The following is a 27473-nucleotide window of genomic DNA, read 5'->3' on the forward strand; positions in this document are numbered from 1 at the left end:
GGGGTAAACTTCCTAAAGCTCGTTCTCTTCGCTACAGTGAGCCGAGCGTTCTATTCAGAAGAAAGAGCAACGTTCTGCTATCGCTAAAAACAGAGAACCGAAGAGGACACTGAGCTGCTAAAAATAAAGTAGCTTTCGTTTGTCGCAGGCCTTAACGTCTCAGACATCGGCAAATTTCTTGTGCGCGCTTTTGCGAGCTGAAGTGGCAACTGCAGACAATGGTTCCTGTCGGCAAATATTTGCAGAAAACGAAACTAAGCCCGCAGCGTGTACCGACGGGCGGGCATAATGTTCGTGCGTATATGAAGCGCAGGATACTCACTAAACACTAAAGATAAAGCCAAAATGTGAGCAATTTTAAGTTGATTCACTGTGCAGAAAGTATACACCAGTCGGCTGCTCGATTTGTTACGTTATTAGCACCGAGGGCAAATAAAACACATTGAAAGTGAAAGCATGCAAACAAAATTTAGGGAGTAGCGCCTTAGTTGCATATAGATGAGAAAAACAGATTAGAACGCTTGCATAACACTGCTAGAAAGCGAGGAACGCATTTGTTATAACAAAATCCTTTACAGCGCATTCTACAATGGTCTTAATTGTATAAGAAGCATAGAGCTCTTAGCATGTGACGCAGTGGAGTATTTATGGAAGGGGGAAGCGGGAGGGGCGAGTAGGGCGGCCGACAGGCATAAATTTTGCACAAGAAAACCATGCCGAACTTATTTTTTTCCACGGAAAAAGTGCGAGAAATACATGGTTCAAACAAGACCTCCCCCTCCCCAACCACCCGCCCAGCCGCCCCCTCCGAGAGTGACCAAAAATCTGCGTCAGCAGTGACGTATAAAATACTGCAAAATGCATAATGCAAAAAGAGGCCCCGAGTAGATAGCCACGTAGGGGGACCTCCTCTCATTGAATACATAAAAAGAAATCACATGCATGAACATCATCCCACAATAAAAGCACCAACTGACTATACAGGGTGTTTCATCTAAGACTCTACACAATTTTTAAAAATAAGCTTTTTGCGTTAGAAGGGTGCCTTTTCTACATAGCATTGTCAGCGGTGTGGTACATACATCAGAATAGAGCTGAGAAGGACTACCAATATGGTAGTCCAATTAGTTGACCAATATGGTCAACTAATATTGAATAGTTCACTTTATAACTATTACTGTTAGGCTCCTTACTTATTGATAGGCGTGTAGTACAACGTAAGTGTCAGCCTTATCAATTTTCATAATTTTGAAAACGCGATTGCCCTTAGCGCTGTGGCCCAGTTTTCAGCTACATCGCGTCAAAATACATGAGCTTTCGAGAAGCTTGCAGGCAAAGCAACCTCTCAAGCGTACGTACCTTGTCGAATTAGCCAAAATTTGTTGGGCCACAGCGTGGAGGGTAACCGCTTTTTAGAAATCCTAAAACGTAATATGGGTATTAATTACGCTCAAAAATTAAGGAGCCTAATAGTGATAGGTAAAAAGTTGACCATTCAATATTAGTTAACCAGCCTGCAAGTTAGCACATATCAGCTGTATTCTGATGTACTACTCCGCTCACAATGCTATGCCGAAAAAAACGCTCTTCAAACTCAAAAAGTCTATTTTTAAAAATTGTCTAATGTCTTAGAGTTAACACCCTGCATAATGCGGTTACAAGTATTTTGTACCTACACGTATAAATGAAAAGAGAAAGCACTCAGGAAGAACCAAAAAAAATTTTTTTGTTTTCTGTAAGCTGTTCTTTCCGGTCTCCACATTTCTTTCTCACAGATACTGATTGAGCAGTACATTTTCTAATCTCTTACATTTGTGCGAGTAAATGAAAAGAATCGGTCAGCAAGGATTGAAAGGTTTTCTTATTCTGTAAGTTTTGATTGGCCTTCTGATTGGCCTTTCTATGTCTCTACTCAAGTCTTTCTCTAACACACCCAGATAAAGAAAGCTCAGTGGCCTTGGAGCGTGGAGGCCGTAATGATTCGCTATACCCCCCGAAGCACTCCTGTTACGACATGTCCTATCCTCCCACGCCGTTTTACGTTTCCTCGCTTGATACGGCCCGCCCAAGTGGGCTCGCGAGACGGAAAAGGCCCGGGGCAGCTCTTCCCGACCCACTGCTCCTTGAGCCCTCGCGCGCGGCAAGGTCAGGCGGCCCAAACGATTCGCTAATTGCGCGGAAAGCGTCATTAATGCGACGTCGAGCGCAGCCGCTCCGCAGTCGACTAACGAGGTTAACATGAATGCCCGCACCTGTCCGCACCTGCCTCTCTTTTCCCTTTCGGGGCTATTTGAGGACCGCCCGTTCTTTCCTGTTCTCTCTCTTTCCCACTATCTCTCTCTCCCTCTCTTCTTCCCCATTTCTTCCCTCTCTCCCCACTCGAACGCAGAATCAAGGCTGTGCTCGATCGAAGATGCTCTGAAATTGTCACCGCAATGTGCGTTTGCTTCGGTTCCGTACACACTGAAACAGCGTCCCGAAGAAGACACTTAGCGTCTCTAAATGGTCTTTTCGCCCTGCATGACTGGTTATCTCGGTCGTATCCCATCGTCACTTTTTTCAGCGTTCCGTGTCTCTTTTTACGCACCGTCCTTTCCTGTTGAATAGTTTCTTGCTACATTCCGTTAAACTCATCATCATCATCATCATCATCAGCCTGACTACGCCCACTGCAGGGCAAAGGCCTCTCCTGTGTCTCTCCAGTTATCCCTGTCCTTTGCCAGCTGCAGAAACCATTTCCTGGGAGACTTCTTGATCTCATCCGCCCACCTAAATATCTGGCGCCCCCTGCTGTTAGACTAGTCTGTTAGACTAGGACAATTTTATTCCGCGCTCTACATTGTTCCTTCCCTCCTTATTATTTATATCTTTTTGGTTCTCTCGTACTTGATGTACTCTCTTGCGCGCAGATTTTCATAAGAGTTTGCGCGTGGCTAGTGACGGCTACGTGACATCATTCATCGTAATAGTTGCTATCAGTTCAGTATGCATACATGTCGGGTATCTATAATGGCTGCCATTTACACATTACTGTGTCATTATCAAGTGTTAGGGTTTCTTTTGGTGATTCCGTGGCACTAAACCTCACGAGAGAGCAAGTGGAAGCAAGCCGTCGGTGCTAGCACTATCCACGAGAAAGATAAAGTCTATTAGCGAGAAGCACTGAGAATGTCAATAAACGTTCCTTGACTGATGTCTATTAAGGTGGTAGTTTGGGCTTGTTGGTAACACATGTAAAACAAGAATAGCGCAAGGACAGAACAGAACGGAACAGGGGCGCTCGTTGTGTTGTCCTTGTTTGTCCCTGTTCTGTTCCTGCGCTATTTTTGTTTGACTTGACTGATGGCATCTCCGTGAAAGGAGAGAAAATGGCACTGTGCGCGTGCTGCCTTCCATGTCTGTGTATCCAAGGTATAGTTGTACAGCTTCGTTTTCCGCATGCCTCTAGCCTTGAAGAAGTGCTTATGCTGAATGCCGTGTCAATTTTTGCTCTAGTTTCCTGCAGAATTTTACTTCGCGTTGGGCTCCTGGACATAACGTTCTTTCCCCGAAAAATAACGTAGCTCCCTGTAGTGGAAGGTGTGTTTTTTTGTGTTTGTTTGTTGTTTCCTTGGCGCGAGCATCGTTTTCCACGTCCCAATTTTTCAGGGAATTCCCACTTTGCCTCCTGAACAGCGTCGTGTGCTCGTCTTCTAACCTCCGGCAATTCATTGGCCTAGCTTTCACACCGCATAATTTTTACCCACTTGCTTACCAATAAAAAAATGAAAACTGCACACGTCTACAACCTTCTCATCCCTCAACGCTTCGCTCTCTGCCCTCCCCCTTGCTTCGCCCTGACCTCCTCCTCCTCCTCACGCCGCACATTCTGGTAGGGAAAACCACGCAGCCATTCAGCTCCCTCCCGCCCTCGGCACCTCTTCTGCGTCCGGTAACGATTCTCTGGGAGCACTGAGCGTCCGGGACGCGAGGACGGCTCCCGGCCGCAGCCATAATCGCCGCGCCCAAATTGCCACGCCACTGTGTCGGGGCTGCGACTGCGTACGCGCACGTAATCGTGCTCTGGCGAACGAGCAGCCCTCTTGTCTCGCGGATACGCTTCCGCCACACGACGTCATTTAGTTCCCCCGATTTTACTTTCCTTTTTTTGTTTAAGACGGCGGAATGCGAATGGCGGATACCCAGCATTGAGATGAAAAATTTATAACCTTCACAGCATTCTGGCTGTTTTCTTTTCTTCTTTTTCTTTTACTTGCACTGAGCGTTGTTACTGTTTCAGAGGCTCATGTGTACCCTTGGTAAAAACTCTCCAGGCTGCATAGTTTGTTTCTCAGCGGTGTAGTGACTAGCTTACAGCTCCCCTGGAGCCCTGAATATCTGCAGGGTAAGGTGAACCCCGGCATTCATCTCTTAAGACCATTTGGTCTTTCACATACTTGAAGTGATCCATTATTATGTGGCTGAAAAATAAACTATAAGCGGCCTATATGCTTGCGACAGAGGATGAACATGCGTGAGTATGAGGCTATGTGCCCTTGTTCTCACAGCAACGGTAGTAGTGTTAATAAACAATATTTTGCAGCTAACGAAATAACGAAGCTTTAAGTTCGGAGTCTGGCTTATTATGTTTAAATTATGCACTCGCCTCAAGATGAGAGTAGCAGCTCTAAAACGGCAAGCTGTTGGCCGAGTTGGTATTTGCTTCTTCCGGGTACTTTGACCGGGTACTGGAAAACAGTAAAGATATTAAGAAGTTTTGCAGGATGTAGGCTAAACATGCAAGGCAAGTGCCACAGAGCTCCATCCAGCGCGATTAAGGTATTTTCAGCCACGTAGACAAATGGCTCCTCCTCAAGCTTCTAGGGCTGTACGTCTGACTAAATTGGCCTTCTCAGAGAACTAGAATCAGTTTATTACAATCGGTCTTGAAATATACGCACACACATAGTCACAAGACCATGGACTTCACAGGAGACCTCCTGTTAAAAAAATATGCGCGAAAATGCTGAAATAAAAAAACAGCAGCGCAAAAATACAACTGTTACAGAAAATAATTTTTAAAATACTGTGAAGACGAAGATGGGAATACCAAGCCGCATGTCAATCGCTCAGAGAGAGAGCCTGCTCAGCCTGACCATCCACGATACGTGCAATACATAAAATGCAAGATGATGCAAGCTATAAACAAAGCACAGCTTGGATAAGTGTGATAAAAATATGAAAATGAGAAAACAGTTGAAAACAAACGTGTATAATTAGACGCATATCAAGTGAGTGCCCCGTATGCTATTACCAGTGAAAAACGTCATTTAGCTTGATTGAAGAAAGAGACAAAAATTATGTTTGAAAGCATGAATGTGACGTGATCGCTTGCACATAAAATTATAATCAATTCCATAAACATGTGGCATGAAAATTAACTGTGAATTTACTCTAATTCGGTTTATGATTCTGTAGCAAGAAATTGATGTGGCAATGGAAGTGAGAAACTTGTGAGGAAACAGCATACATTTAATTGTCGGAATGCGAGTTGCTTTTTTCGTGAACTTTTAGATGGGAATTCTAATAAAATAATGAACAATGGATGAGACCTCCAGGATAATATGAGCATGCGGTAAGTTTTTCACACTGTATTTGTTTGCATTACTTGATTCGATGTGTGTTATAGAGGTGATAAGTGTATTCTGTGCTTTCCGAAGAATAAATGCAATAGTCAATATGCCTAGGGATGAAAGCGTGGTAGACGGAGATGAACGCATGCAAATTAAAATAATGGTGTTCTTTAAGGACCATCCTTACACCGCATGCGGACTTTATTCTTCGGCAGTTTATTTGATTGTGAAATTTTAAATGGCAGCCAAAAGCTATCACAAGAAACATCACGTAGTCAGTAGCTATACGTACGGCAGAGTGGAGGAAAATAGGTGAAGATTCAGGGAGGATGAGAAGGAAGAAGAGGAGGAGGACGAAAGGCGGGAAGGTTAACTAGTACCATTACCAGTACCAGTGCCATTAAGCCTGAGGACATCATCATCATCAACCAGTAGCTGGAACCGGTTTGATACCCTGCACTGGCGCAAAGGGATGAGGGAGTATAAAGATGAGGGAGGAAAGAGAGATGAGAAAAAGTACAAGGCGAAAAGGCTTAGGCAAAGTCACAGACTGTCGTACAGGCCCGACACTCGCAAGAAGAGCTTCAGGAATGGTCTTTTACGAAAATGAGAATATGACGCAGCTAGATTTACAAGGATTAATGTTCAGCATGTTGTCGCGACACAAGGTTACTAAAGTTGCAGCGTCAGCGCTCAGGATATGTGTTGGGGAATCTGTGCACTTGTCAGATGCTACTCCGTTAGTACCAGATCGCAACTCTTCCCATTTTTGCCGCAAGTCGGCACATGGTTCACCGGATAACAGCCGGATGCACGAACTAGATGACAAAGCACGCACATAGTTCTACATCATTATTTTAAGATAGGAAAAGAAAACAGCAAAGTTGTTCGATCGCAAACTATACTCGCACTTAGCGCGGGTTAAGCGAAACCTGGCTGATAGTGCTGTGCTTTCTTACACGCGCTTTGTTGCTCCGAAATAAAAGGATGGAGGCAGCAAAGCATGCGAGATGGCTCCACCGTAAATTCGCTGGTCGTTCTTTTCTGTAACATCTAATTCAATCTTAGGCAGCGTACTGCGTATATATTCTCCGCTACTCTGCGTGCACTGATGACCGTCGCGATTTCAAATAACAATCTCATCGTTCCCAAACTTCAATGCTGTTATCCCTAAGCCGCCTCTTCGGCATCGCACAATGGGCACACCAGGGAGAGGACAGAAGGGAGAGAACAACACATAAAGAAACCAGACGAGGGATGAAACTGCAGAGTTCGGCATCTATAGCTATAGCTCGTGGGCGAAATGTCAGTCCCAATAAAAGCGCTAATAGCGGAACGCAGCCGAACTCTGTGCCCCGCTTCTCCTCCCCTCCGGGCTTCCCGCCGGCTCCCGTCGGGGGCGGCGGGAGCCTTTCTTCTCCGGCTAATCGTAATGGACGTGTCCTCCTAAGACGGCCGCCTTCCGTAATTGGCCCGGGGACCCCGGCCCCCGCAATGAGCGCGGGCACGCGCTGTCAAAATGCCGCTCGCGTGTTCGTCTAACCTCCCCTCTCTCTCCTTCTTTCCCCGTCTCCTGCCCTCCTCCTTTCCCCTTCCTCTCCTCCGCGAGATGCGGCTGTCTCGTCTTCTCCGGCCTCAGTTCCACCGCCGGCCACCACTCCCTCCACCTCCGAGTGCCAATACGTACGAACTCCTCGCCGAATCGGTCGGGGCGTGGTGAATGGTCGCGCCGCCGCGTAACGAGCGCGTTTTGTTTCGAAAATGCCGGCCGCCTAGCGGTGTGTAACACGATTTTTAATGCGCGGACGGAGAGACGAACAGACGACGTGCTCTCTCCACTCGGCTTATCCCGCCATCGCAGGAGCGCGTACGAGAAAGCGGGGGATTTCGAAAGTCTAACGTACTCTGCGGGAAGCAACGGTGCCGTGATCAAACTCGCCAGCCCCTCTTTGCCTTCTCTCTCGCTCTGAGCGACACGCCTGATAACTCGGGACGACGTGTGCGTGGTTCCGTGTTCTGATTCCCTGGGGCTGACTGAGACCAAAGTTATCGGGAGGTCAGGCGTTTTTCTTAACACGCCTTTGGTTAAAACCCTGACTGAGGATTATCGTGTCGCTTTTTCTTCTCTGTTTTTTCTTTGAACCAGAAGCCAGAAAGAAGCCTCCAAAGATGGCAGCACTGTAATAAAACGCTGCTTGGAAGATTAAAATTAAAAACGGATACAGATGGGCTCGCCATGGTGTCGCATTATACCTTCGATCTGAAACGTAAAAGCGCCTTAATAGCAGCCAGGTTGTTGCTAGACGAAGTCAAACAAGACCGCAGCCAGATGAGAGCTATATTTTCCTGCTTTGTTGTTCATAAAGAAAAAAAAGGACGAATGAAAGACTAATAAGTGAAGTGTTGGCCTCTACTACTTTATGTAATTAAACGGGCGTTAATTATTCAAAAAAAAGTGTTCAAAGAAAATATGGCTAATCTTGACAGCTGAAAGCGTACTTCATCGTTCTTTCTTAAACGGCCCAGGCGACGCACGTGTACTCCTCGTCATTGTACCAAATCTATCAGGCACAGAATTTGAAAAAATAATCTCTTCCTATAGTTAAATAACCCGGCTCCTTGTAGTCGGGGCTTTCTTGAACGGTGCCAAGTTTCTAGAATGTTAACTCAGCGCAACTTATTTCAGACGAGCGCGCAGACAGGCATGGCAGGATGAGTGCGGTCATGTCTGTCATGACAGACACCCGTACTGTCATGTCTGTCATGACAGGCACCCGTACTGTCATGTTTGTGTATGTGTTCGTCTGAAATCAGCAACGCTGATTTGCTACCCCAGAAACTATGCATCACCAACGAGCTCCGCAACGTGTTTTATCAATTTAATGGTACCTGAACGACTGAATCCTATGCACTAAAATATAATAAGCAGTCTCATTGTCGCCGTCAGTTAACTTTTTTACACATTCTGATTGTGAACAATATACACAGCGCTTCAGAGCAGCTTACCTTTAAAGCTTGTGCCTTAACCACGTCATTTTCGTGTCTAGACTCATTCTTTTTCTATCTGAACAATTCCGACCCGGAACAAACACAATACCTTTTTTTCGCCACTTTTTATATGTCTTAATCAGAGGATCGTGCCTTGTGATCACAAGTGCCTGTCAACACAGTTGGAGAACTTAAAAACACGAAAAATAAAAATCTGAAATGGGCATACTCAGGGCGAGGAAGACGACACAGATTACACGGCCAATCCAGCTTGAAGCGTGAGCGCTAATCCAGCCCAGACTGAACAGGTCATCTGAGCACCGAAGTCTCGGGACGCACCTAATCCCTTCCTAATCTTTTGAGATCAACAGCGCCGTAACAAAGCTCCGGTGTAGATGTAAGCGGAGATTAGTAGTACCGAAATAAAATCCCAGACACTGCTGTTTCGCTACGTTGGCCCTGATGGATAATGGTGCTCGAAAGGGAAGGCAGCAAACAGGCAGGACAGCAGGGTAATTACACTCGAGACTTTTGGTGCGTGAACTTCAACGTGTAGGAGAGCTTTTAGATTCTAACTGAAAACTTCGTGGAATGTCAGTTAAACCAAGTGCAAGGAAAGCAACAAAATTGAAGCCTGTCCCATTGTTTTTCAACTTAGCTATACTTTCCTTTGTATTTTCAAAGAAATTATCGTTTGCTGTTTTTTTTCTTGCTCGTGAGACACAGCAACAATGCTGTATTTTTTATATACTTGCAATTCTGTAGCTCAATGTGCCCCACCATTTGTCCCCAAAATGAGCATCCGGGCGCAGCTTGAAACATATTTAATTGTAGTTCGAGAAATAACACCAAGTAATCAATTAAAATGAAAGCTAGGTACAAACATTACTACTCGGCGCGTAATGTTTAAAATACGGGAATGCTGGCAGGATGCACTGCTTTATCGCTATGCCAATTATGGCCGTGACGCGCTTAAAATATGTATCCAGCCAACCCTATTTTGAAAGTTCCTATTTTCGCGATACCGCGCTCTTCTTTTCTGTCGATCCCAAGCTCCTCTGTCTTCTCCCGCCGTATTCACAGTACCACATTTACTGCGTTATTAATGCCAAAGCATTACATAGCTCAGTTGTGTCCGCAGAACTTGTCCGAACAGTGACATCACTCCAGATGAATGAATGTGTAAAACTAAATGGGTGATCAGGTGGAAATCGAACCTGGGCTGCCAGCGTGCGAGACGGGGACGCTGCCACTCCGCCGCGACACTTCGGCGTTTGAAGTTCAATAAAAGCGCGTCTAGTGAATGCACAGTTCTCAAAAATTCTCGACGTTAAGCACAGCAAAATTCAGGAGAGCACTTTGTTGACCTAAAGTAAATTGGTTTTTGAGGGAAGGAAATGTATCTGTCTCGCATATCTGGGTGGACACCTAAACCTTGCCGCAACGGGATGGGAGGAAGATGGGAGTGAACGAAAAGACCTTACTCACTAGGCGCGCCTTTGTTCATTCCAAGCCATCGAGCTGCCATGGCGGAGTGGTTAGCATGCTCGTCTCGCACTCTGGAGACCGGGGCTCGATTCCCGAACTCGACCAATTTCCTACTCGGTTTTATTTATTTATCTGGCCTGACTAAACGGTTAATTAGGCTAATCGGGTAATTAAGCAATTAACTAAAATCAGTCCCACTTACTTGGAGCATCACTATACGATCCCTTTAATTGGCTGCATGGTTACTAGCCAAAGTACAATTGGCCCCGTTTGAAATTCGCGCACTGTGACGTCACGACCTTTTCGACCAATTGAAAAGCGTGACATTTCTGTCGACAACTCCTGCTTACAACGATGAGGCATTAAAGGCTTCCGCCTTAAAACGTATCTTCTAGATATTTACTGAAGCCTACAATTGTAAATATGAACATGTCAATTGCAGATGTCGCAATCAAGCGAGTACCAAATTCCCTCTGTCCCCGATAAAATTTCTCCGTGCTTGACTTGCAGTCGTAGCGCCATCATGCGGTACCGACTGAAACCCCCCCCCCCCCCCCCCCCCGCAATGTACGGCGCTGCCCCAGCCAATAAGGCACGTGGCTGACCAAGCACAGCTTTCGCAATTCTGCACATAAGAAGACTTAAGTGCACTTCGTAGTTTTGTCGTGTTAATATACTTTCCTGCTTTCATTTCAACCGTTACAGTGCAACCGAGTCATTAACTTAGGCTATTTTCAAGCTCCGAGGTTTTCATATTTCAGCCAGTATTTTACAATCATTGCATAAAACATGAGCAATTCCAACCATCCATTCCGCATAATCCTTGGCGTCACGTAGTATGCCCCTTTAAATGCATGAGTCTCCGCGTGAAACGAGACTTCACATAGCATATGGGGTTTCTACCAGTGGAATTCTTTAACGTGCGTTGACATCGCCCAATTCATTATCGTTTACGAATTTTGCCTGTATCGAAATGCAGTCGCCGCGGCCTCTCAGCACCTGAATATAATAGCCGCTAACTCTCCCTGGCAGGTGAATTTTTACAAGACTTGTCCCTGTAAGATCCAGTTCTGTATTGTACTGCACTGGAACCATAGAAGTGGGTAAAAAAACAAAAATAACGATCAGTAATACATGAAAAACAATAGAGAATGTCAGCGTCAAAGAATAGATCACGGAACGTTAATCCTCTATTCCAGGAAAGAAGCTAACAGTACAATAAAATTATGACCTCGAAAGGAGCAGACAGGGCATACACGAAATGCCATGCGTACTCATTCCCGAAACGCTGGTACCCTACTTCATTAAGTGGAATGTGTGCTGAAATCTGAATAAAGTGCGAAGGTGGTTGCGCCACATTACGCAAAAATAACCTCTCGACGAGTATCTAGCTTCAACTGCTCCCACTACGTACCCACCTCGGCATAATGGCACAGATAGAAGTTTCTAAGAGCTCCAAAACAATTGAAAATGAACGCTTAATTTTTTAGACAGGCAAGCGGGAAAGCATGCATACTGTGGAAGGGAGAAACTACCAAATTTATAGGGCGCTAGAATATCAAATGCATTTCCTGCTTCAAAGGTAGGTCTAGGTGGTTACGTGATCGTCAGCATAAGTTAAGGACTACGCTAATCGCATTCTCCTCTTATATTCCCCCGGGATGAAGACCTCTTCCGAACCCTGTAATAAAACCGTAGACTCCGGCAGTAACAACCCTCATAACAAAAGTCGCCTGTCCACTGAGGCTGCTGCCGGGCGGATACTTGTGCCAGACGCTACGCGGCTGAGTTCTCGCTCCAGTTCGGCGGGGCCTGAGCAACAGTGTGGAAGAGATCGAATGGGGAAGAAAAAGTGGGTTCGGGAAAGTGGGAACTTGGCCCATCCTCCCCTTTCTTCTGCCGGGAATGGGCTTCCCTGCCAGGGGCTGAAAAACGTTAATGGTGCAGACGGCAGGAAATCCACTTGTGCCAACCGGGGCGTGGATAAAAGGCAGAAATGCGTCACTGCCCGATAACGTAGATCCCCCTTCCCCCCTCAGTCTCCCATCCTTTCTCCCTCCATTTCGTCGGCGTGTGGTTAGCCAGAGCAAAAATAGGACAAGCAGAAGAGACAGCCTTGCCTTCTGACTGCGAGTCAAGAGGATCGACTTGGGCTTCCGACTACGGAGCGGACGGTGGGCGCATCGCAGTGAAGCAGCAGAGGTCACGAATCAAAAGGGCGCTGTTGATTGAGCTTTAATGCTTCAAAAGTCAATCGGGTTAACGTGAAAATTATGGTGGATTTAGTGCACCAAATAATGATCTTAACTCTGTTTAGAAAGACTGAAACAGAAGGTTTGTTTCCGAATGACATTTATTTTAATATCTTTTTCGTTTGTTTTCCAATTCACATCATCATGTAGGGAGGCCACGAAGTCTTCCTTCGGACGCACTTCCTTAGTGCAAATGCTGGCTTCAGAATGCCCTTCCAAGAAGCCTCAAGTTTCAAGTTTTTCTTCATGTTTTTTCCTTCTTCAGTGGCCAACAATATATCGAGGTCCAAAAGCTACATTTCCAACTCTGAACTGGACGTAGTAAATATTTTGTAATGCAAAATATCCACTTATGATCCTGTTTGTTAGATAAGGTCGATAATATATCGCATCTGACGAAACATTCAGTGGAAGACAGGAGAACTCAATGAAGCCAACTCTTAGATGGACTTAACCGATATAAGCTGCCTTCCCAATCGCCCTTCCAGCACCAAATGCGAAAAAATGTCTTCGCGATATCGCAGATTTATATTGTCCGCTGCAAAGAGCTGCTGGTTTTCCGCCTGTCCGTGCGGCCGAGCTCCCGGAAACGGGTCTGCCCTTTCCAACCGAGACCTTGCGCCTGGCAGTCTGCGCGGGGCCGGTTCCTCCTCAGGCCAATTCCGGTTACCGGAGGCATCGCTTCCCCTCCCGTGTCAGCTTCCATGTTCAGCGACCGTAAAAAGACTAGCGAAAGGAAGTGCTTCTTGAGGGGAAGCCATTTTTAGCTTGAAGCATGCGTTCGCGCTGTTGATTCCCTCCCGCTTCCTTGACTCTTCTGTTTCTTTTTGCTTTTGTTTTTTTTTGTTCTTGCTTTGCTTCTTATGCTTATATTTCTAATACCCCCGTTCTCAGTGTTGCACTTTTTTAACTTTCGATGGTTTATTTCAGGGTTTCAAATTTTCTCGCAGTGAAGAGACGACGTTTGCCTTTCTTTATTTCTTTGTCCTCAACTTAGTGTGGAAATGACATTGTAACTTCTAAACAAATGAGCTGCCTTATGTGTAGGAGGGAAAACAGACGAGAAATTCTCTTCGAGCAAAGCTCAGCTTTCGCCTCAGCGTAGAGACGCGGAGCTGAACAGCAAAACGTCGTTCTGTAATATATTACGCAGGTATCATATTTGCCGGAATTGCACGTCAATACGAATTTGGGAAAAAAAGGCCGTGTTTTACAGCTCTAGCTAACGAGGCCCAGATTCCGTACCGCCACATAGTAGTCGATGTCAACATCTATCGTCCGCAATCACGTGACCAGCCCATGCACATAGCCGGCGCCCCGAGCCTTCCGTTAACTTCGTCGTTGTTAGGCGAGATAACGTTCTGAAATGACAGCATGGCGTGGCATCCTGCGTGCCAGCCCAGTAACAGTCGCAGAACCTGTGATAAAGCCGGAAGCCACGACATGGAAGAGTCACGAATACAGCCGATACGGAGCGTCGTCTGCTAAACGCTACTCGTAAGCGGGCGGCCACAGCCACAAACATGCGACGGGTCGAATAGAAGACGACCGATATCGGGGCGCTGCCCTCAAGCGCACTACTTTGAGCTTGCACATTTGTCAAACTACAAAGCACTTATTTCAACCCCCTCCCCCATCACAGAATCGCGGTCAACACCCACTCATGCATGGCGGCAGCGTACAAAGGAAATGTAACAATGCAACAACACAAGGCGGACCACCTACCGCTTGATCATCCGCAGTACCAGAGGAAAAGGGAACGTGTAGCCCAGCTTTAGACAAAAATTAGCTGGCGCCACACGTTCTTTTGTGAAGCACTCATACATACATACATACATACATACATACATACATACATACATACATACATACATACATACATACATACATACATACATACATACATACATACATACATACATACATACATACATACATACATACATACATACATACATACATACATACATACATACATACATACATACATACATACATACATACATACATACATACATACATACATACATACATACATACATACATACATACATACATACATACGAACGTACGTATATGCATACATACAGTTCCTGCACTCTTGCCTCGAAATATGGTAATTTAGCATTTTCTCTTTCCCCCTCTTCCTTTTCTGTATAGCTTTAATGTGTCCTTTTTACTGTGCTTTCAGATTGTTCGTAAATATTTGCTCCTTAACTCCGCCTCATTGCCCTACTCGTTCATCCAACAGCACATGAAGAATAGGTACTCAGTCACGTACACCTACTTTATTTTCTGCTTCTTACTATGATACTACCAACCAGAAAAAGCAGCATCCTCTTTCCTGTTTGTAAAGCGTGCTTTGCTGCACTTAGACCAATTATGCGGCGAAGCCACACCGTCGCCTACGTACACACAGCGCGCGTGTCTGTGCGTGTGACCGCGTTTCCTCAGCTCGGCTTGTCATTTAGAACGCCGGTCGCGGCCGCACATCGCCCGAGAACGGGCAGCAAGGACACGGGCCGCGTTACGGATGGAACATTGAGCTCTCAATGATGCGGAACTAGCGGCTTCCCAGGCCGCGCCTCCCGACGCGACGAACCGTGGGCTAAGTGAGCGGGTCCCCCGCCCCCCCCCTCCCCCCCTCCCCTGGCCGCGTTAGGCCACCGCCTGGAACATGCCTGCGACACGTCGCCTCGGCGGAAGGAGAGGAGAAGGAAGAACGAAAGCAAACGCCCCTTCTCGGAGCCTTATTGAAAATATCGATCGCAAAAGGCGCGTAAAGAAGCCATGTTTGCATAGAGCGGTTGACCACGTTTTGACTCCGTCTAGGCGTCGAAGCGACGCTCGACCAACCTCTACTGAGAGCTGTTCCATTCCTTGACCGCATGCCATTACACTTCGAGAGCGCTCGTAATGTGCCGACCTTCGGAAGGTGAAACGAAGTAACTTTGACATTCAACATAGATACTAAACCCATTTCGTAAAACCGCGAAGAACTGCTCTAAACTGCGACACAGATAGTGAAAGACAAGACAAGTGGAGCATGTCTTATCGTATCTTCTTCCTGGATATGTCGTCATTTAGCGCAGTTGTTCATGGTTTCACGAAACAGAAACCAATCAGCCTGACAAAGCCCATTGCTAATTCCGTAATTTTTTTCCTGTAAAGCGTGCTTTACTGTTTCTGAACAAGTTGTGTGGCGAAGCTGTATAATTGATAGGCTTCACCATGTAAATTTTATTACTACAATGGCTGTGTGGGGAACATTCTCGGTGGTTTGCAGCGTTGGCGTCGCCGTCGTAGTATGTTTTATCATAAAACTCCAGCTTTAGCCTTTCCGTTTGGAAGAATACCGCTTAAGTGGTCCCAGCAACGAGAGCTCTAAAATTTACCTTGTGTACTCACGTGACACATGTTGGCTTACCGCATGTCAAATGTGTCGCCCTCTCGTGAAGTGAGGGCGCGTTGCAGCCGTTCGTGATACTTCGCCGTGGAAGAGAGCGAGAAACCTTAGTTTTACGTATATGTGTAACTATTGTGCCATGTTGGTGCGAGCGCCGTAGTAAGTGCACCTGTGGTGTTTTTAACGCAAAACTGCCTCTCTCTTTTTTTTTTTTTTTTTGTTCTAGCGTACGCGTCGAGCGCTTAACGGTCTCGATACACGCAGCACATCGGGACCACTTCAGGAATTTTCTTGCGAGTAGCCTTCTAACTTTTTTTCCCCCTTTGAGCTGCCGGCAGTTTTCTTTCCGTTAAGTTCCTGCTCACACTGCCGTCAGCGTTTTGATTTTTGTCTAAAAATGAGCCTTTAAGATTTACGACATTAAGCATATTTGGCATCGCGCTGCGTTTTCGAGATGAAGCGACGAGCTGATGATGTGTAGCACTTACATCACATCCAGCGCCCATGGTTGTCTATTTGCCTAGAGCGTGTTTCCAAAGCTGACATGTTCTACTCCAATTTTTGCCACGAGGAAACAACAGAGGAGAATGAAGGCATGTAATTTGAATTTGAGCAGCATAACGCCGTGCTCAAAGTCAAGACTTCTAGTCGTACCCTACGGATACAAAGAGAGGAAGAAAAGTCGAGGCTGTTCGACAACCGAAATAAAGTAGTAGAAGTTCTGCGTCTCACATTCATGAAGGTGACGAAGTTTCCTAAATCTTAGGACATTTATGAATCATTATGAATTATGCGCAGTTACCTGGCATGGAGTCTTTTTTGCAAGTGAGGCGGAATACCATAATCATGTAACACGCGGAAACGTCGATTATTACACGACATTTCTTGTTTCTGACGTGTACCGCATTACGAATCGACACGGCCCCTCACATGTATTGCATCCGCATTAATAAAAAAAAACCTTTCAAGAAATGGTGCTTTTAGAACCGTAATCGTGTGTGGTTTATCGCCTTTTGTGCCTTTGCCGTAGCATTTTCACGACCAAGATAAGTGGACGACGTATTCTACGTCCGGGTGTCTCCACACAACGTAGCTTGCAACAACAAAAACAAAACACGCCAGTGATTCAATGACTCGACTGGACTCACCGTCAAGCACGTATCGCCCCAGAGCCTACCTTATTCGAACGTGCACTCAGCTTGTTCGCAGTGAGTGCATCGAGGTGGAAACACGCAGTACCCGTGAGAAAAGAAAACCGTAAACAACGGACTCTGCGCTACCTCCTAGAGAAGAGTCACGTCTCAATGTCCCTGCATAGCTGGCAATAAGGAATAAGAAAGAGACCGAACAAGGAAGACATGCAGAGTCGGCATCGGTAATGGAATGGGGCGAGCAGCACGTCGGGAAACCACAGTTCACTAAAGTATGGCAGTAAGGTCGCGGAACAAGGGAGAGAGTCCGATAAGGCAGACCTATGCGTGCGTGTGTGCGTCCACGAAAAGTAGTAACGCATGGCGTATGCGACTGACTCATGCGTCTTCCTTATGTGGTGCGCCGGGCGTGCACAACGGCTGTCCACGTTGTCGGCGTCGGCGGAACGAGACAGTGCGCTCGCCTGCTTCTCGCTATCAGGACGCGGAAGACGTACAGTCCTACGGGGCTGGGCACGTCGTGATGTGCGGGGGACGACGCGTGTAGGAGAGCCCCCTCTGCCGCCGGACACGCGAGCTAACAACGTCATCCATCATTCGTCGCCGCCGTCCTTCCTTGCTCCGGTGCGCCCAGAGGGCGCGCCTCCTCATTCCAGCCCCAGCCGTCGCCATGCGCGAAGGTGGCGCACCTCTGCTAGCTTCTACAGCGCTCCGGACGACCCCCGCGGACGTGCCACGCACACCGGGTCTCGCTGGAAGTTCGTTTTCGGTTTCCCCTCTCTCCCTCTTTCTCCCAACATTTCTCTTTCCCCACCTCCCTTCCCTTTGAATACGTCGCTGCTGTCGCTCCCTTTCTGCAGCCAATGTTCGGCCTCAGCTGCGACGGCGGGTCTGGGAGCCACGGAACGTTTCGGCCAACGTTCGAGCCATGCGTGTTTCTAAAAGCGGCCCTGAAGCGCCCTTTGTTTTTGGGGGCGCATTTTCTATCTCCTTGAAGCCATTCTTTTTCCTGGACACTACGAACGCGTCGTAGAAGGTGCACAGGAGAAATAGTTCGCACTAAACTCGCAGACATTGTTGTTACTGCTGCTAACTTCGTGCTGAAGGCAGCACTTGCCTGTAGTGAAGATTGACCAGGAATTCGACAGCGACGTCTTAACTGTCAAAAGGTGATCTCGCGGTAATTAAATTGAAAACAGGTTTGTGCCACCCATGCGTCAGCCCAACGTTCATTTCTTCTTTTTAAACGTGTGCTCGAAGGCGCCTTGCCCTCTCGACTCATACGAGACAGGTGTTCAGTGGCCAGGTTTTATCATTAGCGTTTCAGCGTATGTAGTCACGTATGAAAAGCAACTGGCACACGGGTATGGAGCAGCAAAAGCGGGCTCGCACGATGTACCGTTATCTTTAAAAAAAGGATTGCCTATTTTAGCTCGGATAAGATGGACGGAAATATCTCAGACGAAGAACGGTCACATCAACAGGGGGCGGGGCCTGGTACATATAAGGAGGGTGAGAAAGCTACGTGAGGGAAAAGAAAGAAGAAGAAAGAGGGAAGACTACTAAAAGAGGTGAAGCGGAAGCTGTCCAAGAAAATTCTGTAAAAAGAGAGAGGAAGGGGGGGGGGGGGGGGCTGTCGCCTGCACAACCAGCATTACCATCTGAAGCCAGGCTTCGTTTCTCATAATCAAGCTCGCTACGCTCAAGCAGTACTGGTACGAATTTGTCACCCTGATTTGGACACTACGAAGCTATGCTACGGGCGCCAAAGGATTCGTTTCATTTGTGCCTTGGCTGGAATCCGGGCGACAACTCTCTTTCGAAAAGAGTGAACGGACCGTTTCAGCAGCTAAACCCTATCTCTGCCATTTTGCATTTTTCGAACGCTTCAAATACGCGGAAGTTTGGCACGTTTCCTTCCCCTTTATTTCTTAAGCAGCTGCATGTTTTACGCAGTCTTCAATGGGGTCCATGTAAACGGTTCTATGATTTCGGACTCTCTACGCGAAAAAAAAAATCAATAAAACGCCGTACAATCCGCCATGCAAGAACTGAAACCTGCTTTACGACTACTGGGTTGTTCTCAAGTAGGAGATTGAGAAAAACAGCTTTTACTGGCATTTCATGCGAGGACAAATGCTGTGAATGAAGGGAACACCGGGAGAATTCAGGGGAAGAATAAAACGATGGCAGCTCACCCAGACTAAGGCCAATTCGTAGATGTAGAATGTTGAAGAAAAATATAAGATTAAAAAAATCCTCTTTCCACGCTGTCATTCGTGTCCGCGTTTAGCAACGGCGCCCCGCGCGGACGCCCACTTCCACTTCGGTGCATATAAAACTACACGGCTTCGCAGATTTAACTTGCTTTATCGTGTTTTGATCCTGCGTTTTATTTCCTGTTTCCATTAGAATGCACCGTCTTTCATCAAAGTCCTTCGCGCGCTGCACGCAACCTCTTTCTTTTTCTTCTTCTTCTTGCATGTTATTTCTTCCATGAACCGGTCGCCGCGTTGCGAGGTGGACACGGCGATGGTGATGGCAGACGGGGAGTGGGAGGGGGGGGGGGGGGGGGGGAGCGACGAAGGGGATTGCGTGAAAAGGCCAGCCCCGTGCCTTTCGCGGCCGCCTCGGAGCCGATCTATCACGCCCGTGTTCCACCGGTTTCGACGGGGGCCTCGAAAACGCTGCCGCTGTAGCAGCGACTAAAGAAGAGACGAAGCCTCTATAAAAGTACGACGCCGGGGAACGCTTTTTTTTTATCTCCAGGATTTTTCCTGTTTCATTCCTCTTCGCTGCTTTCCCCTTCAAAAGCTAGCCTTTAGTGCCGCCCCGAGGGGACGACGAGGGTATAGCTGTGTCAGTATTTACTTTCCCGACCACTCAGTACAGCACACCGAGTAGGAAAATATTAGGCTCGCGCGCGCCGTATGCGTAAACACTGGAAAAGCTCGTTTGTTTTCTGGTCACCGAACGAAAGCGTAGTTTCCTATTTTACTTTTTCTCGAAGAGAGGGTAGGGTGGGGTCGGCTTTTTCTGGACTTGGCTATTCTTTCGCTTTCTCGCTCATTCTTGAGTTTTCTTTCTTTCTCTCTCTCTCTCTTCTCCTTCCTCGGTTTCGAATTCGCGTGAATTCGTGCTCGACAGACCACTAAACATTTAACCGCAGCATAGCCAACAACGCCGCTGTCAGTCGCGTGTACACTTTTCAGGCACCGGAACGACAGGCATACTTCAGCCCAGCTTTATAGGTCACCGATTTGCGTAACCGCGCCGGCTACATAAAGCTCGCCTGCGTCCGTTCCCGCGACGTACAGGGGCCGGCTTTCCATGAACAGGAGCCGAGGCATGGTCTCGTCTCCGGCCATTTTACGTTCGCGCGCGAAACTCGCTAGAGCCCGTGCCACTCATTGTTTATTTTACTGACAGTCTGCAGAGGATGTAATGCTGCCTGTCCGCTTGCTGCGTTCGGTACCCGCGTCACAAGGTCTGGTCGTAAAAACGCAGATGCTACTCGCTGTAAAGGAGACGTCGACCCAGCCGCTGTGGTCGGTACAACACAACACAGTTTCGCGCTGAAGCCGACTCGTCTCGGGTGCGTCACGTTTGCAGTTACGCGGAGATGAAGGATATGCAAGCGCCGTGAATGGATGCCAAGTGCTGCTTGTTGCGTGCAGCATAGTGACAAAAAAAAAGCCGTTTCGTAGCCTTCCGTAGGCTGAAGTTGGTGAACCGCGGCTGCTGTCACGCAAAATCTCTGCGGCATCCCTGCTATTGCCGTCGCCAGTGTATAAATTCAGCGGTAGGAGTTAGGTCCTTCGGGAAACAAATCGTACGCCCCTCGCTTTCTGCGTTTGCGCTTTCCGGCGTGTCCTCGCCGCATGGCTGGCTTAAACTCCGTTTTCACTTACCGAGATTTTCTGGTGACCGCCTGCATTTTTCCTGTCCTCACAAAACACCTGCGTTAATGCATTAAATACATTATACGCTCGCATTTTTAAGGCGAAAGCCTTTAATGCCTCATACTGTCGTTAGAAGCCGTGTCGGCAGCCGTGTCGGCAGCCGTGTCGGCAGCCGTGTCGGCAGCCGTGTCGACTGCCGTGTCGGCAGCCCCGTCGGCAGATTTGTCCGCGTTTCGGCGACACTGTCCCGTCGGTTCTTTTTGTCGCTGTCCTTGTGCTTTCCACGCTAGTTGCAATGTCGCAGTCACTAACGAATACACACCAACTAGCCCAACTGTCTTCCATGATGCATACTTAAAAAGAAACGGTGGAGACGCTACCACTCCGCCACGAAGGCTCAGGGTTTGAGCATGAATAAAGGCGCATCTAGTGAATGCATGGGTTTCATAAATAAAATAAAAGGAATAAAAAATAAGAAAAGAAACAAAAATAAAAATATGAAAAATAAAAGAAAACTGAAACAACAAAAATGGGAAACTAAATAAAAATGAAAATAAAATAAAACAAAATATGAAAAATAAAAATAAATTAAAAATAATGTTCCAGGAAAAGCTTTCGCTTTGCAGCACTTTGGAGAGCCAAAGTGCCCCCTGAATTTTTTACTTCCCCATGTCCGGTTTCCATAAAGGAACACCCTGCTGCATTTCAGCCACTAGAGTAACACAATGGTTGCATGGATTAACATGTGTGTTTTTTTTCTGTGTTGACAAAACATTTCTCTGAGTCTGCAGCTGAATGCGCTGTTCTTCCGCTTTACTCCTTCGAGATCCATAATGTCTACCTGCAAAAAGAGTGCATGAATTCCATGGTGGCGTCGCAGCAGGACTTTGTTATGGCCTACTTTCAACGGTATCACTGTGAAGTACGAGTGACATTCACGATTTGGCAAATTTCATACACTGACATATATGTTTTTTTTTTTTAAAAAAAAGATTAACCGTTATCAAGCACGCATAAACAATCTGTAAAAGCGGTGGTACTGCATTTTTTACAAGACGGACAGCTGTAGGTGGGTCGGTCATTCAAGGAAACCTTATATCGGTGCAATTCCTCCAAATATTTTCCAACTTGCTTTTGTTTGGTTTTTCGTTTTTCCCGTGGCAAGACTTCCACAAGACGACAGAATTGTGTTACGCTTATGTGAGCTGTTCAAGCATCTAGGGAAAAGGCACCTCTTGGCAGATGCATTGCAAAGTAGTTGATGAGCACAATATGTTTGTTTGTTTGTTTGTTTGGTCGGTCGGTCGGTTGGTTTTTGTTTGTTTGTTTGTTTCGAATAGCAAAAAACATTACTAACGGCGCAAGGTTGCCTCCTCTGCGAACTAAATATTTATTTATTTATTTATTTATTTATTTATTTATTTATTTATTTATTTATTTATTTATTTATTTATTTATTTATTTATTTATTTATTTATTTATTTATTTATTTTGTCATACTATTAACCCTCAAATGAGGGTCGTTACAGGGAGGGAACAAAAACAAATACATTTCATAAGCACTTCAGTGAGCAATCTTGAATCAGAATTCAAAATTTGTGCACCATTTCTCAAAAACATATCGACACCTAGCTCAAACTGTTGCACGTTCGCACACTCCACAGCATCGCGGTAGTTTGTTCCATATTTCAATTACATCAAGGAAGAAGGAACACCGGTACACATCCGTACGTGTGTTAATAGGTTGTAGTATCCTGCTGTGTTTTTTTAGAGGCGTTTTCACATAATGTTCTTTATTTATTTTTAATTCCCTTTGCATTATCTAGAAAAGAAATTTGAGTCGATATTTTATTCTTCTAATTTCCAGCGTTTCCGGAACGGAATACCAGAGTTAACGGAATACACAAATGTCGTATGTGTATTTGGGATTAGTGCCACGCAAGAGTTCCACGAACAAGTGTAAAATCACCGCAGATGCGTCTCTCATTCTGTCCGAGTTCAATTTCATGCATTTTGCACATAACATCCTCCACAATCATTGCACACACGGTGTATTACGTACTTTTAAAAAGTGCTAGTCTCTTCTCTGTTTTATCAGAGTTGAGCTTTCTTAAAGTGATGACTTGTAAACGATTACAAACTAGTCGCAGCGAAAAATGGTTTCTACAAATGCCCACTTGGGTAGACTAAAGCCCTTTTGGATAGGCAGTGCGTCGATAGCGGTCTGTATAGCCAGGTGCGCAGGCCTGTCTTACGCCTGTCGAAAATCGTGACACATGAGAGCGCTCTTAATGCGAAAAAAGCCACACGAACAAAGTTGAGAAAAGCACGTTGGAGAGTGCCTAACTTCCACTGCGCTTTATCTGGAGCTTTTGAAACAAAACAGGGAAAGAGATATATTAGTTATTTTATCAGAAAAGCATCGCAGAAACCCTATAACTTAAACTATTTATATCTTCGTTAAAAACCTTGCAGTCAAAAAGCTTAACGGTTTTTGTTGGTGGTGATAGCTCCCGTAACAAACTCCGTCATTTCCATCATTATCTTCAAAGCGGATGCGTGCGCCAAATCAGGTCTAGTGTAAATTAGCGCTTTTGTTACAGATTTTCTAGTAATATTGTTTTCGTATTTAGTGGCGCAAAAGCAGCTTGGCCAAAGACCGCCATGGCTAAGGTGCTTTGGTCTGCACAAGTTGGGTTCGAAGACCCACTACTCCTAAGCATTTCACCCCAAGGTCGACGAGCACTGGATTTTGGCAAAACGTACAATAATTTGAAATTCGGTGGGTACCCGGCGACACTGGAAATCGGGTCCCACAGCTGCCTCGTAACGAGACGGATGCTTAAAACACTAGGGCACCGCTTCCATGTGTCATATGCTTCTCTCGCTTTTGTCCGCGTGCATTTCTTCGCACTGAAAACGTTCGCGCAGATTACCCATTAGCCGTCACTCTGATATCGCAGCCGAGGCGCCCTGAGGCTCCGCTCCGGCCCGGGATGATCCTGCCCGCGGCATGGAGCCAGTGTCCGCCGACGACTGCCGCGCGTGCCAGCAGCAGCAACAGAGGCAGCGGGAGCAGCAGCAGCAGCAACAGCAGCAGCAGCAGCAGCCGTCTTCCCCGCCGGCCGGCAGCGACGATGTGGAGGAGGGTGCCGAGGACGAGGAAAAGTCCAATCCGGTGGGCTTCAACCGCAACTTCCTGCGCTGCCTGGTGCTGCTGCTGCCGGTGTCCGTGCCCGTGGTGGTGTACGTTAGGGACGCCGACTCTACGCGACGCCTCTTCCTGTTCGCCTTCGCGCTCTTCCTGCTGCTCGTCTTCTCCTGCGTCACCATGGCGCTGGTGCGATCGCGCAGCAGGGCCCACGGCAGCGACGACGACGAGGAGGCTGCGCCCAGGGTCAGTACCCATCATCATCATCATCATATAAACTTTATTATATGCAGAGGAGTTTGGGGCTCACAGACCCCTGGGCCCCCGCACGGCCCCACTGCACTCAAACGTTCATGTTCCTGCGGACCATGACGTCGGCAGCCCGGCTGATTGCGATGGCCTGTTTGGCCGGGTCCGCGGAGCGCAGCAGTGTCTCCCATGCCTCCCAAGTGGTGAGGTGATCCAGGCCCCGCGGGGGAGGGTCCGCCGGGCTGAGGAAGAGGATGTGGGAAAGGGTAGCGGAGGGATGCTGGCAGAGGGTACAGGAAGGGCTAGTGCAGTGATATCGGGATTGTAGATAGCTGGACGGTACCCCTTCTGGGTCGGGGCGCAGACTTCTTTACAGGTCTGCCAGCTGCGGTCTTAACAGCTATGCGGCCGAGATTTCTGACACTTGGTACGGCTTCCCCACAAGGGCACATGACCTGCTGCCCAAAGGCCCCACATCCTGCCTCTCTTTTTAGTGATAAACTCTGAAGCCAATCTCCCAACTGCCGCGCCACTTGCGGTAGGTCTTAGCTGCAAGGAATCGCTCAGATCACGGAAGAGAGAATTTTCATTGAACCTCTGAAACCTAACTGCGCGGCCAACTTTCGTCGTCACCATCTCCTAATCGTCAGAAACTGGCCACAGAACATGATCGTATTGTTAATTGGGAGTTTCGTGACTATTGTGCTCAAAGAACTCCGAAAGATAACTATAGGCCAGCTGTGGTCCGCGAACGCGAGTTGCGCCATCTCTTAGGAGCGCTGCGAAGTGATGACGCAGACTGCCACTACATACTGCTTAAACTTGTTAGTAGGAAAGCTCCGGCTTCGAACGTTGGTGCATGCCGCGGTGAGACAGAGAGGGGAAGAAGAGAGGTGGATAGGTCAGCTGGTAAAGGGTTCCGGTATGATAGCCTGCACTTGGAGAAAAGGAGGAGAGTATAAACAGAGAAAGAGGAATAATCGGGTATGCGGCGTGTAGTTGCAGTACATGGGGTTTAAGGTCCCGAAGAGACTCATGAGCTATCGGGGCCGCCGTAGTCGAGGGCCCCGGGGTTCTTTAATATGCACTGACATCGCACAGCACGCGGGTGTTGTCGCATATCGCCTTCATCGAAATGCTGCCGCCGCGACCGGGATTAGATCCTGAGCCCTTGGGATCAGCAGCCGAACTACAAATCCGCTGAGCCACCGCGGCGAGTAGAAAGAGGAATAATAGACGGAGTAAAAATCGAGGACGTCATTTAAAACGGTGCGTACGAAAAATTGCAGCAGGGTGGGAAAGCCGCTTATAACTTTAGTGCACTTGCGACATACGCCGTAGTTAAGTAATGACGAAGACGTACTTTTTCCTACAGGAAGTGCGAAGTGTTGCATTCACAGGCCGTACCTTTGAATGGGCTGTGACATTCATGAAAGACAAAAGGAACATAAACACGCGTCTCTAATTTATGTGGGTCAATACTTGTTATTTGCTCGAGGGTGCGCTGATCAGGTCTGGGCCAGGCGATATGCGTGGCAACGTAGAGGCGTCGCTACAGAAGCCTGTTAAAGAGGCGCTACTTCGATAACCTTGCTTTGAAAGCTGACAGAACTCTATCGCATATGCGAATCGCAAGGAGCTTGAATGGATAACTACAGAACCGACGACCTGAGCTTCGCGTGTAAATTTGAGTCTGCATGTATAGTAGCTGTCGTCTTTATTCCTTATCCCACGACGGCGGCGGGACACTGAGCATCGGCACATCGGGCTCATGTACTACTGAAGACGTTACGGGCGCCACGATGGTGGATCCCGCGAAGGTCCTACAACACACATCTTAATAGGGGCTGAATTACAGAAAGATATCACAATGTCAAAACGCTCACAGAATGGTCAAAAAGCCCCGCTCCTATCAGTCGGCAAGGGCTGGCGGATACATCGACCAATAGGAGCGGTGCTAATTGATTCGTTTGTGATGAATTTTCGATTTGATTGTTCTATAACACGGCCCCAGGTAGCGATAAGCGTAGAAAGCAAGCGCCCAAACTCGGTTTTGTCCCGGTGTACGAAAGTGACGGCCGCTATAACGCTGCTGCAAGCCATCCATTGAACCTTACGTGCCGGTAGCCTACGCGCACGTCTTGTACCAGGACAGGGTACCGTGGTGGGCAGGTGATGCGATGTCATGGGCAGATGTGGCTGATCTACGCGCCTATCTGTTCCGCGGCGCAGGCCGGGCGCCCGTCGAGCCGAGGCCTGCCTTTTCTGCGGGCCATGCCGTACCGCGTGGCGCGCGCTCCACCCCGCTACCCGGGCTACCGGCTGGCCGGCCACCAGCAGCTGAGCGCCGCCCGGTGCGCTGCGCTGGCGGCCGAGGACCCGCCGCCCTGCTACCTGGACGCGCTGCGCTGCCCGCTGGCGCAGACATACAAGGCGCGCGACACCGAGACGCCGCCTCCCGCGTACGACGCCATCTCCTGAGCCGCGCCGTGAGCACGGGCGGCCGCGCACTCTTCGTGGACCAAGCATCACCGCACACGGCTGCCCGGCAGGCAGACCACTCCGCGACGCGGGGGGAGACTGAGGCGCACGGCCCGCTCCTCCTCCTCGGGAACGTCGTCACGCGCTTTCTTCTAGAGCGACGTGGCAGCACTGGTGCCGTACAGTGTGTTGTGTGGAAGCGTGGGAAGACCCGCAGTTTCGTGAAGCACGTGCAGAGTGACCGCGCACTGTTCAGGCGAACATGCAGTGAGCGTGGGGGAGCAGCGTGTGTTTGTGTGTACGGCATGCGGGTTCGGTTTTCTCCCTGACAAGTGAAGTGTATTCAGAAGTCAGCGCCGCAATGAACGCACGCCGAGTGTCTGGGAAGCTCTCACCCTCTGCGGAGCAACTGGGCCCGATGATGGCGGCGCAGAGGGCAGTCAGCGTTCGTCTTGTACAACATCCCAAAGGGCTAGTGTTTTCGTTCTGGCTGTAATGTGACGGACTGCAATGTGTACATATAAATCGGCTCCACCAGACGCGCCAGAGCGCTCCCCTTTGTGGAGCGTTGCTTCCCTTTGTGGCACACAGCAGTTGAGGGCACAACCCACTATGTCATGCTACGTCTTAATTCCGACAGACTGGAGCCTTCACGCCCGCCGGATGCTGCTGAACGCGCTGCGTCGCTTGCACAGCAGGCGAGCATTGAACGCAACCGGCGCACGCGACTTTCCCAGCTTTTGCTACAGTCTCGGAGGAAGTTATGATATAGCGTACACTCAGACCTAAGTTA

General features: G+C 47.9%; 1 protein-coding gene across 2 annotated transcripts in view; it reads left to right on the forward strand.

The window, feature by feature from the left end:
• Positions 1 to 27219, forward strand: part of LOC149339311 (uncharacterized) — a 276702-nt gene extending 249483 nt beyond the window's left edge. For both annotated transcript variants that reach the window (XM_089550452.1, XM_089550454.1), the window contains 2 exons: positions 23763 to 24196; positions 26432 to 27219. In XM_089550452.1, the coding sequence (XP_089406578.1) occupies positions 23813 to 24196; positions 26432 to 26680 (633 nt within the window). In that variant the 5' untranslated portion in view covers positions 23763 to 23812 and the 3' untranslated portion in view covers positions 26681 to 27219. The remainder of the gene's footprint in view (positions 1 to 23762; positions 24197 to 26431) is intronic.
• The last annotated feature ends 254 nt before the right edge of the window (positions 27220 to 27473 follow it).

This window comes from Amblyomma mixtum, chromosome 6 (assembly GCF_055824585.1).
Source record: "Amblyomma mixtum isolate Tamu chromosome 6, ASM5582458v1, whole genome shotgun sequence".
Taxonomy (NCBI): Eukaryota; Metazoa; Arthropoda; class Arachnida; order Ixodida; family Ixodidae; genus Amblyomma; species Amblyomma mixtum.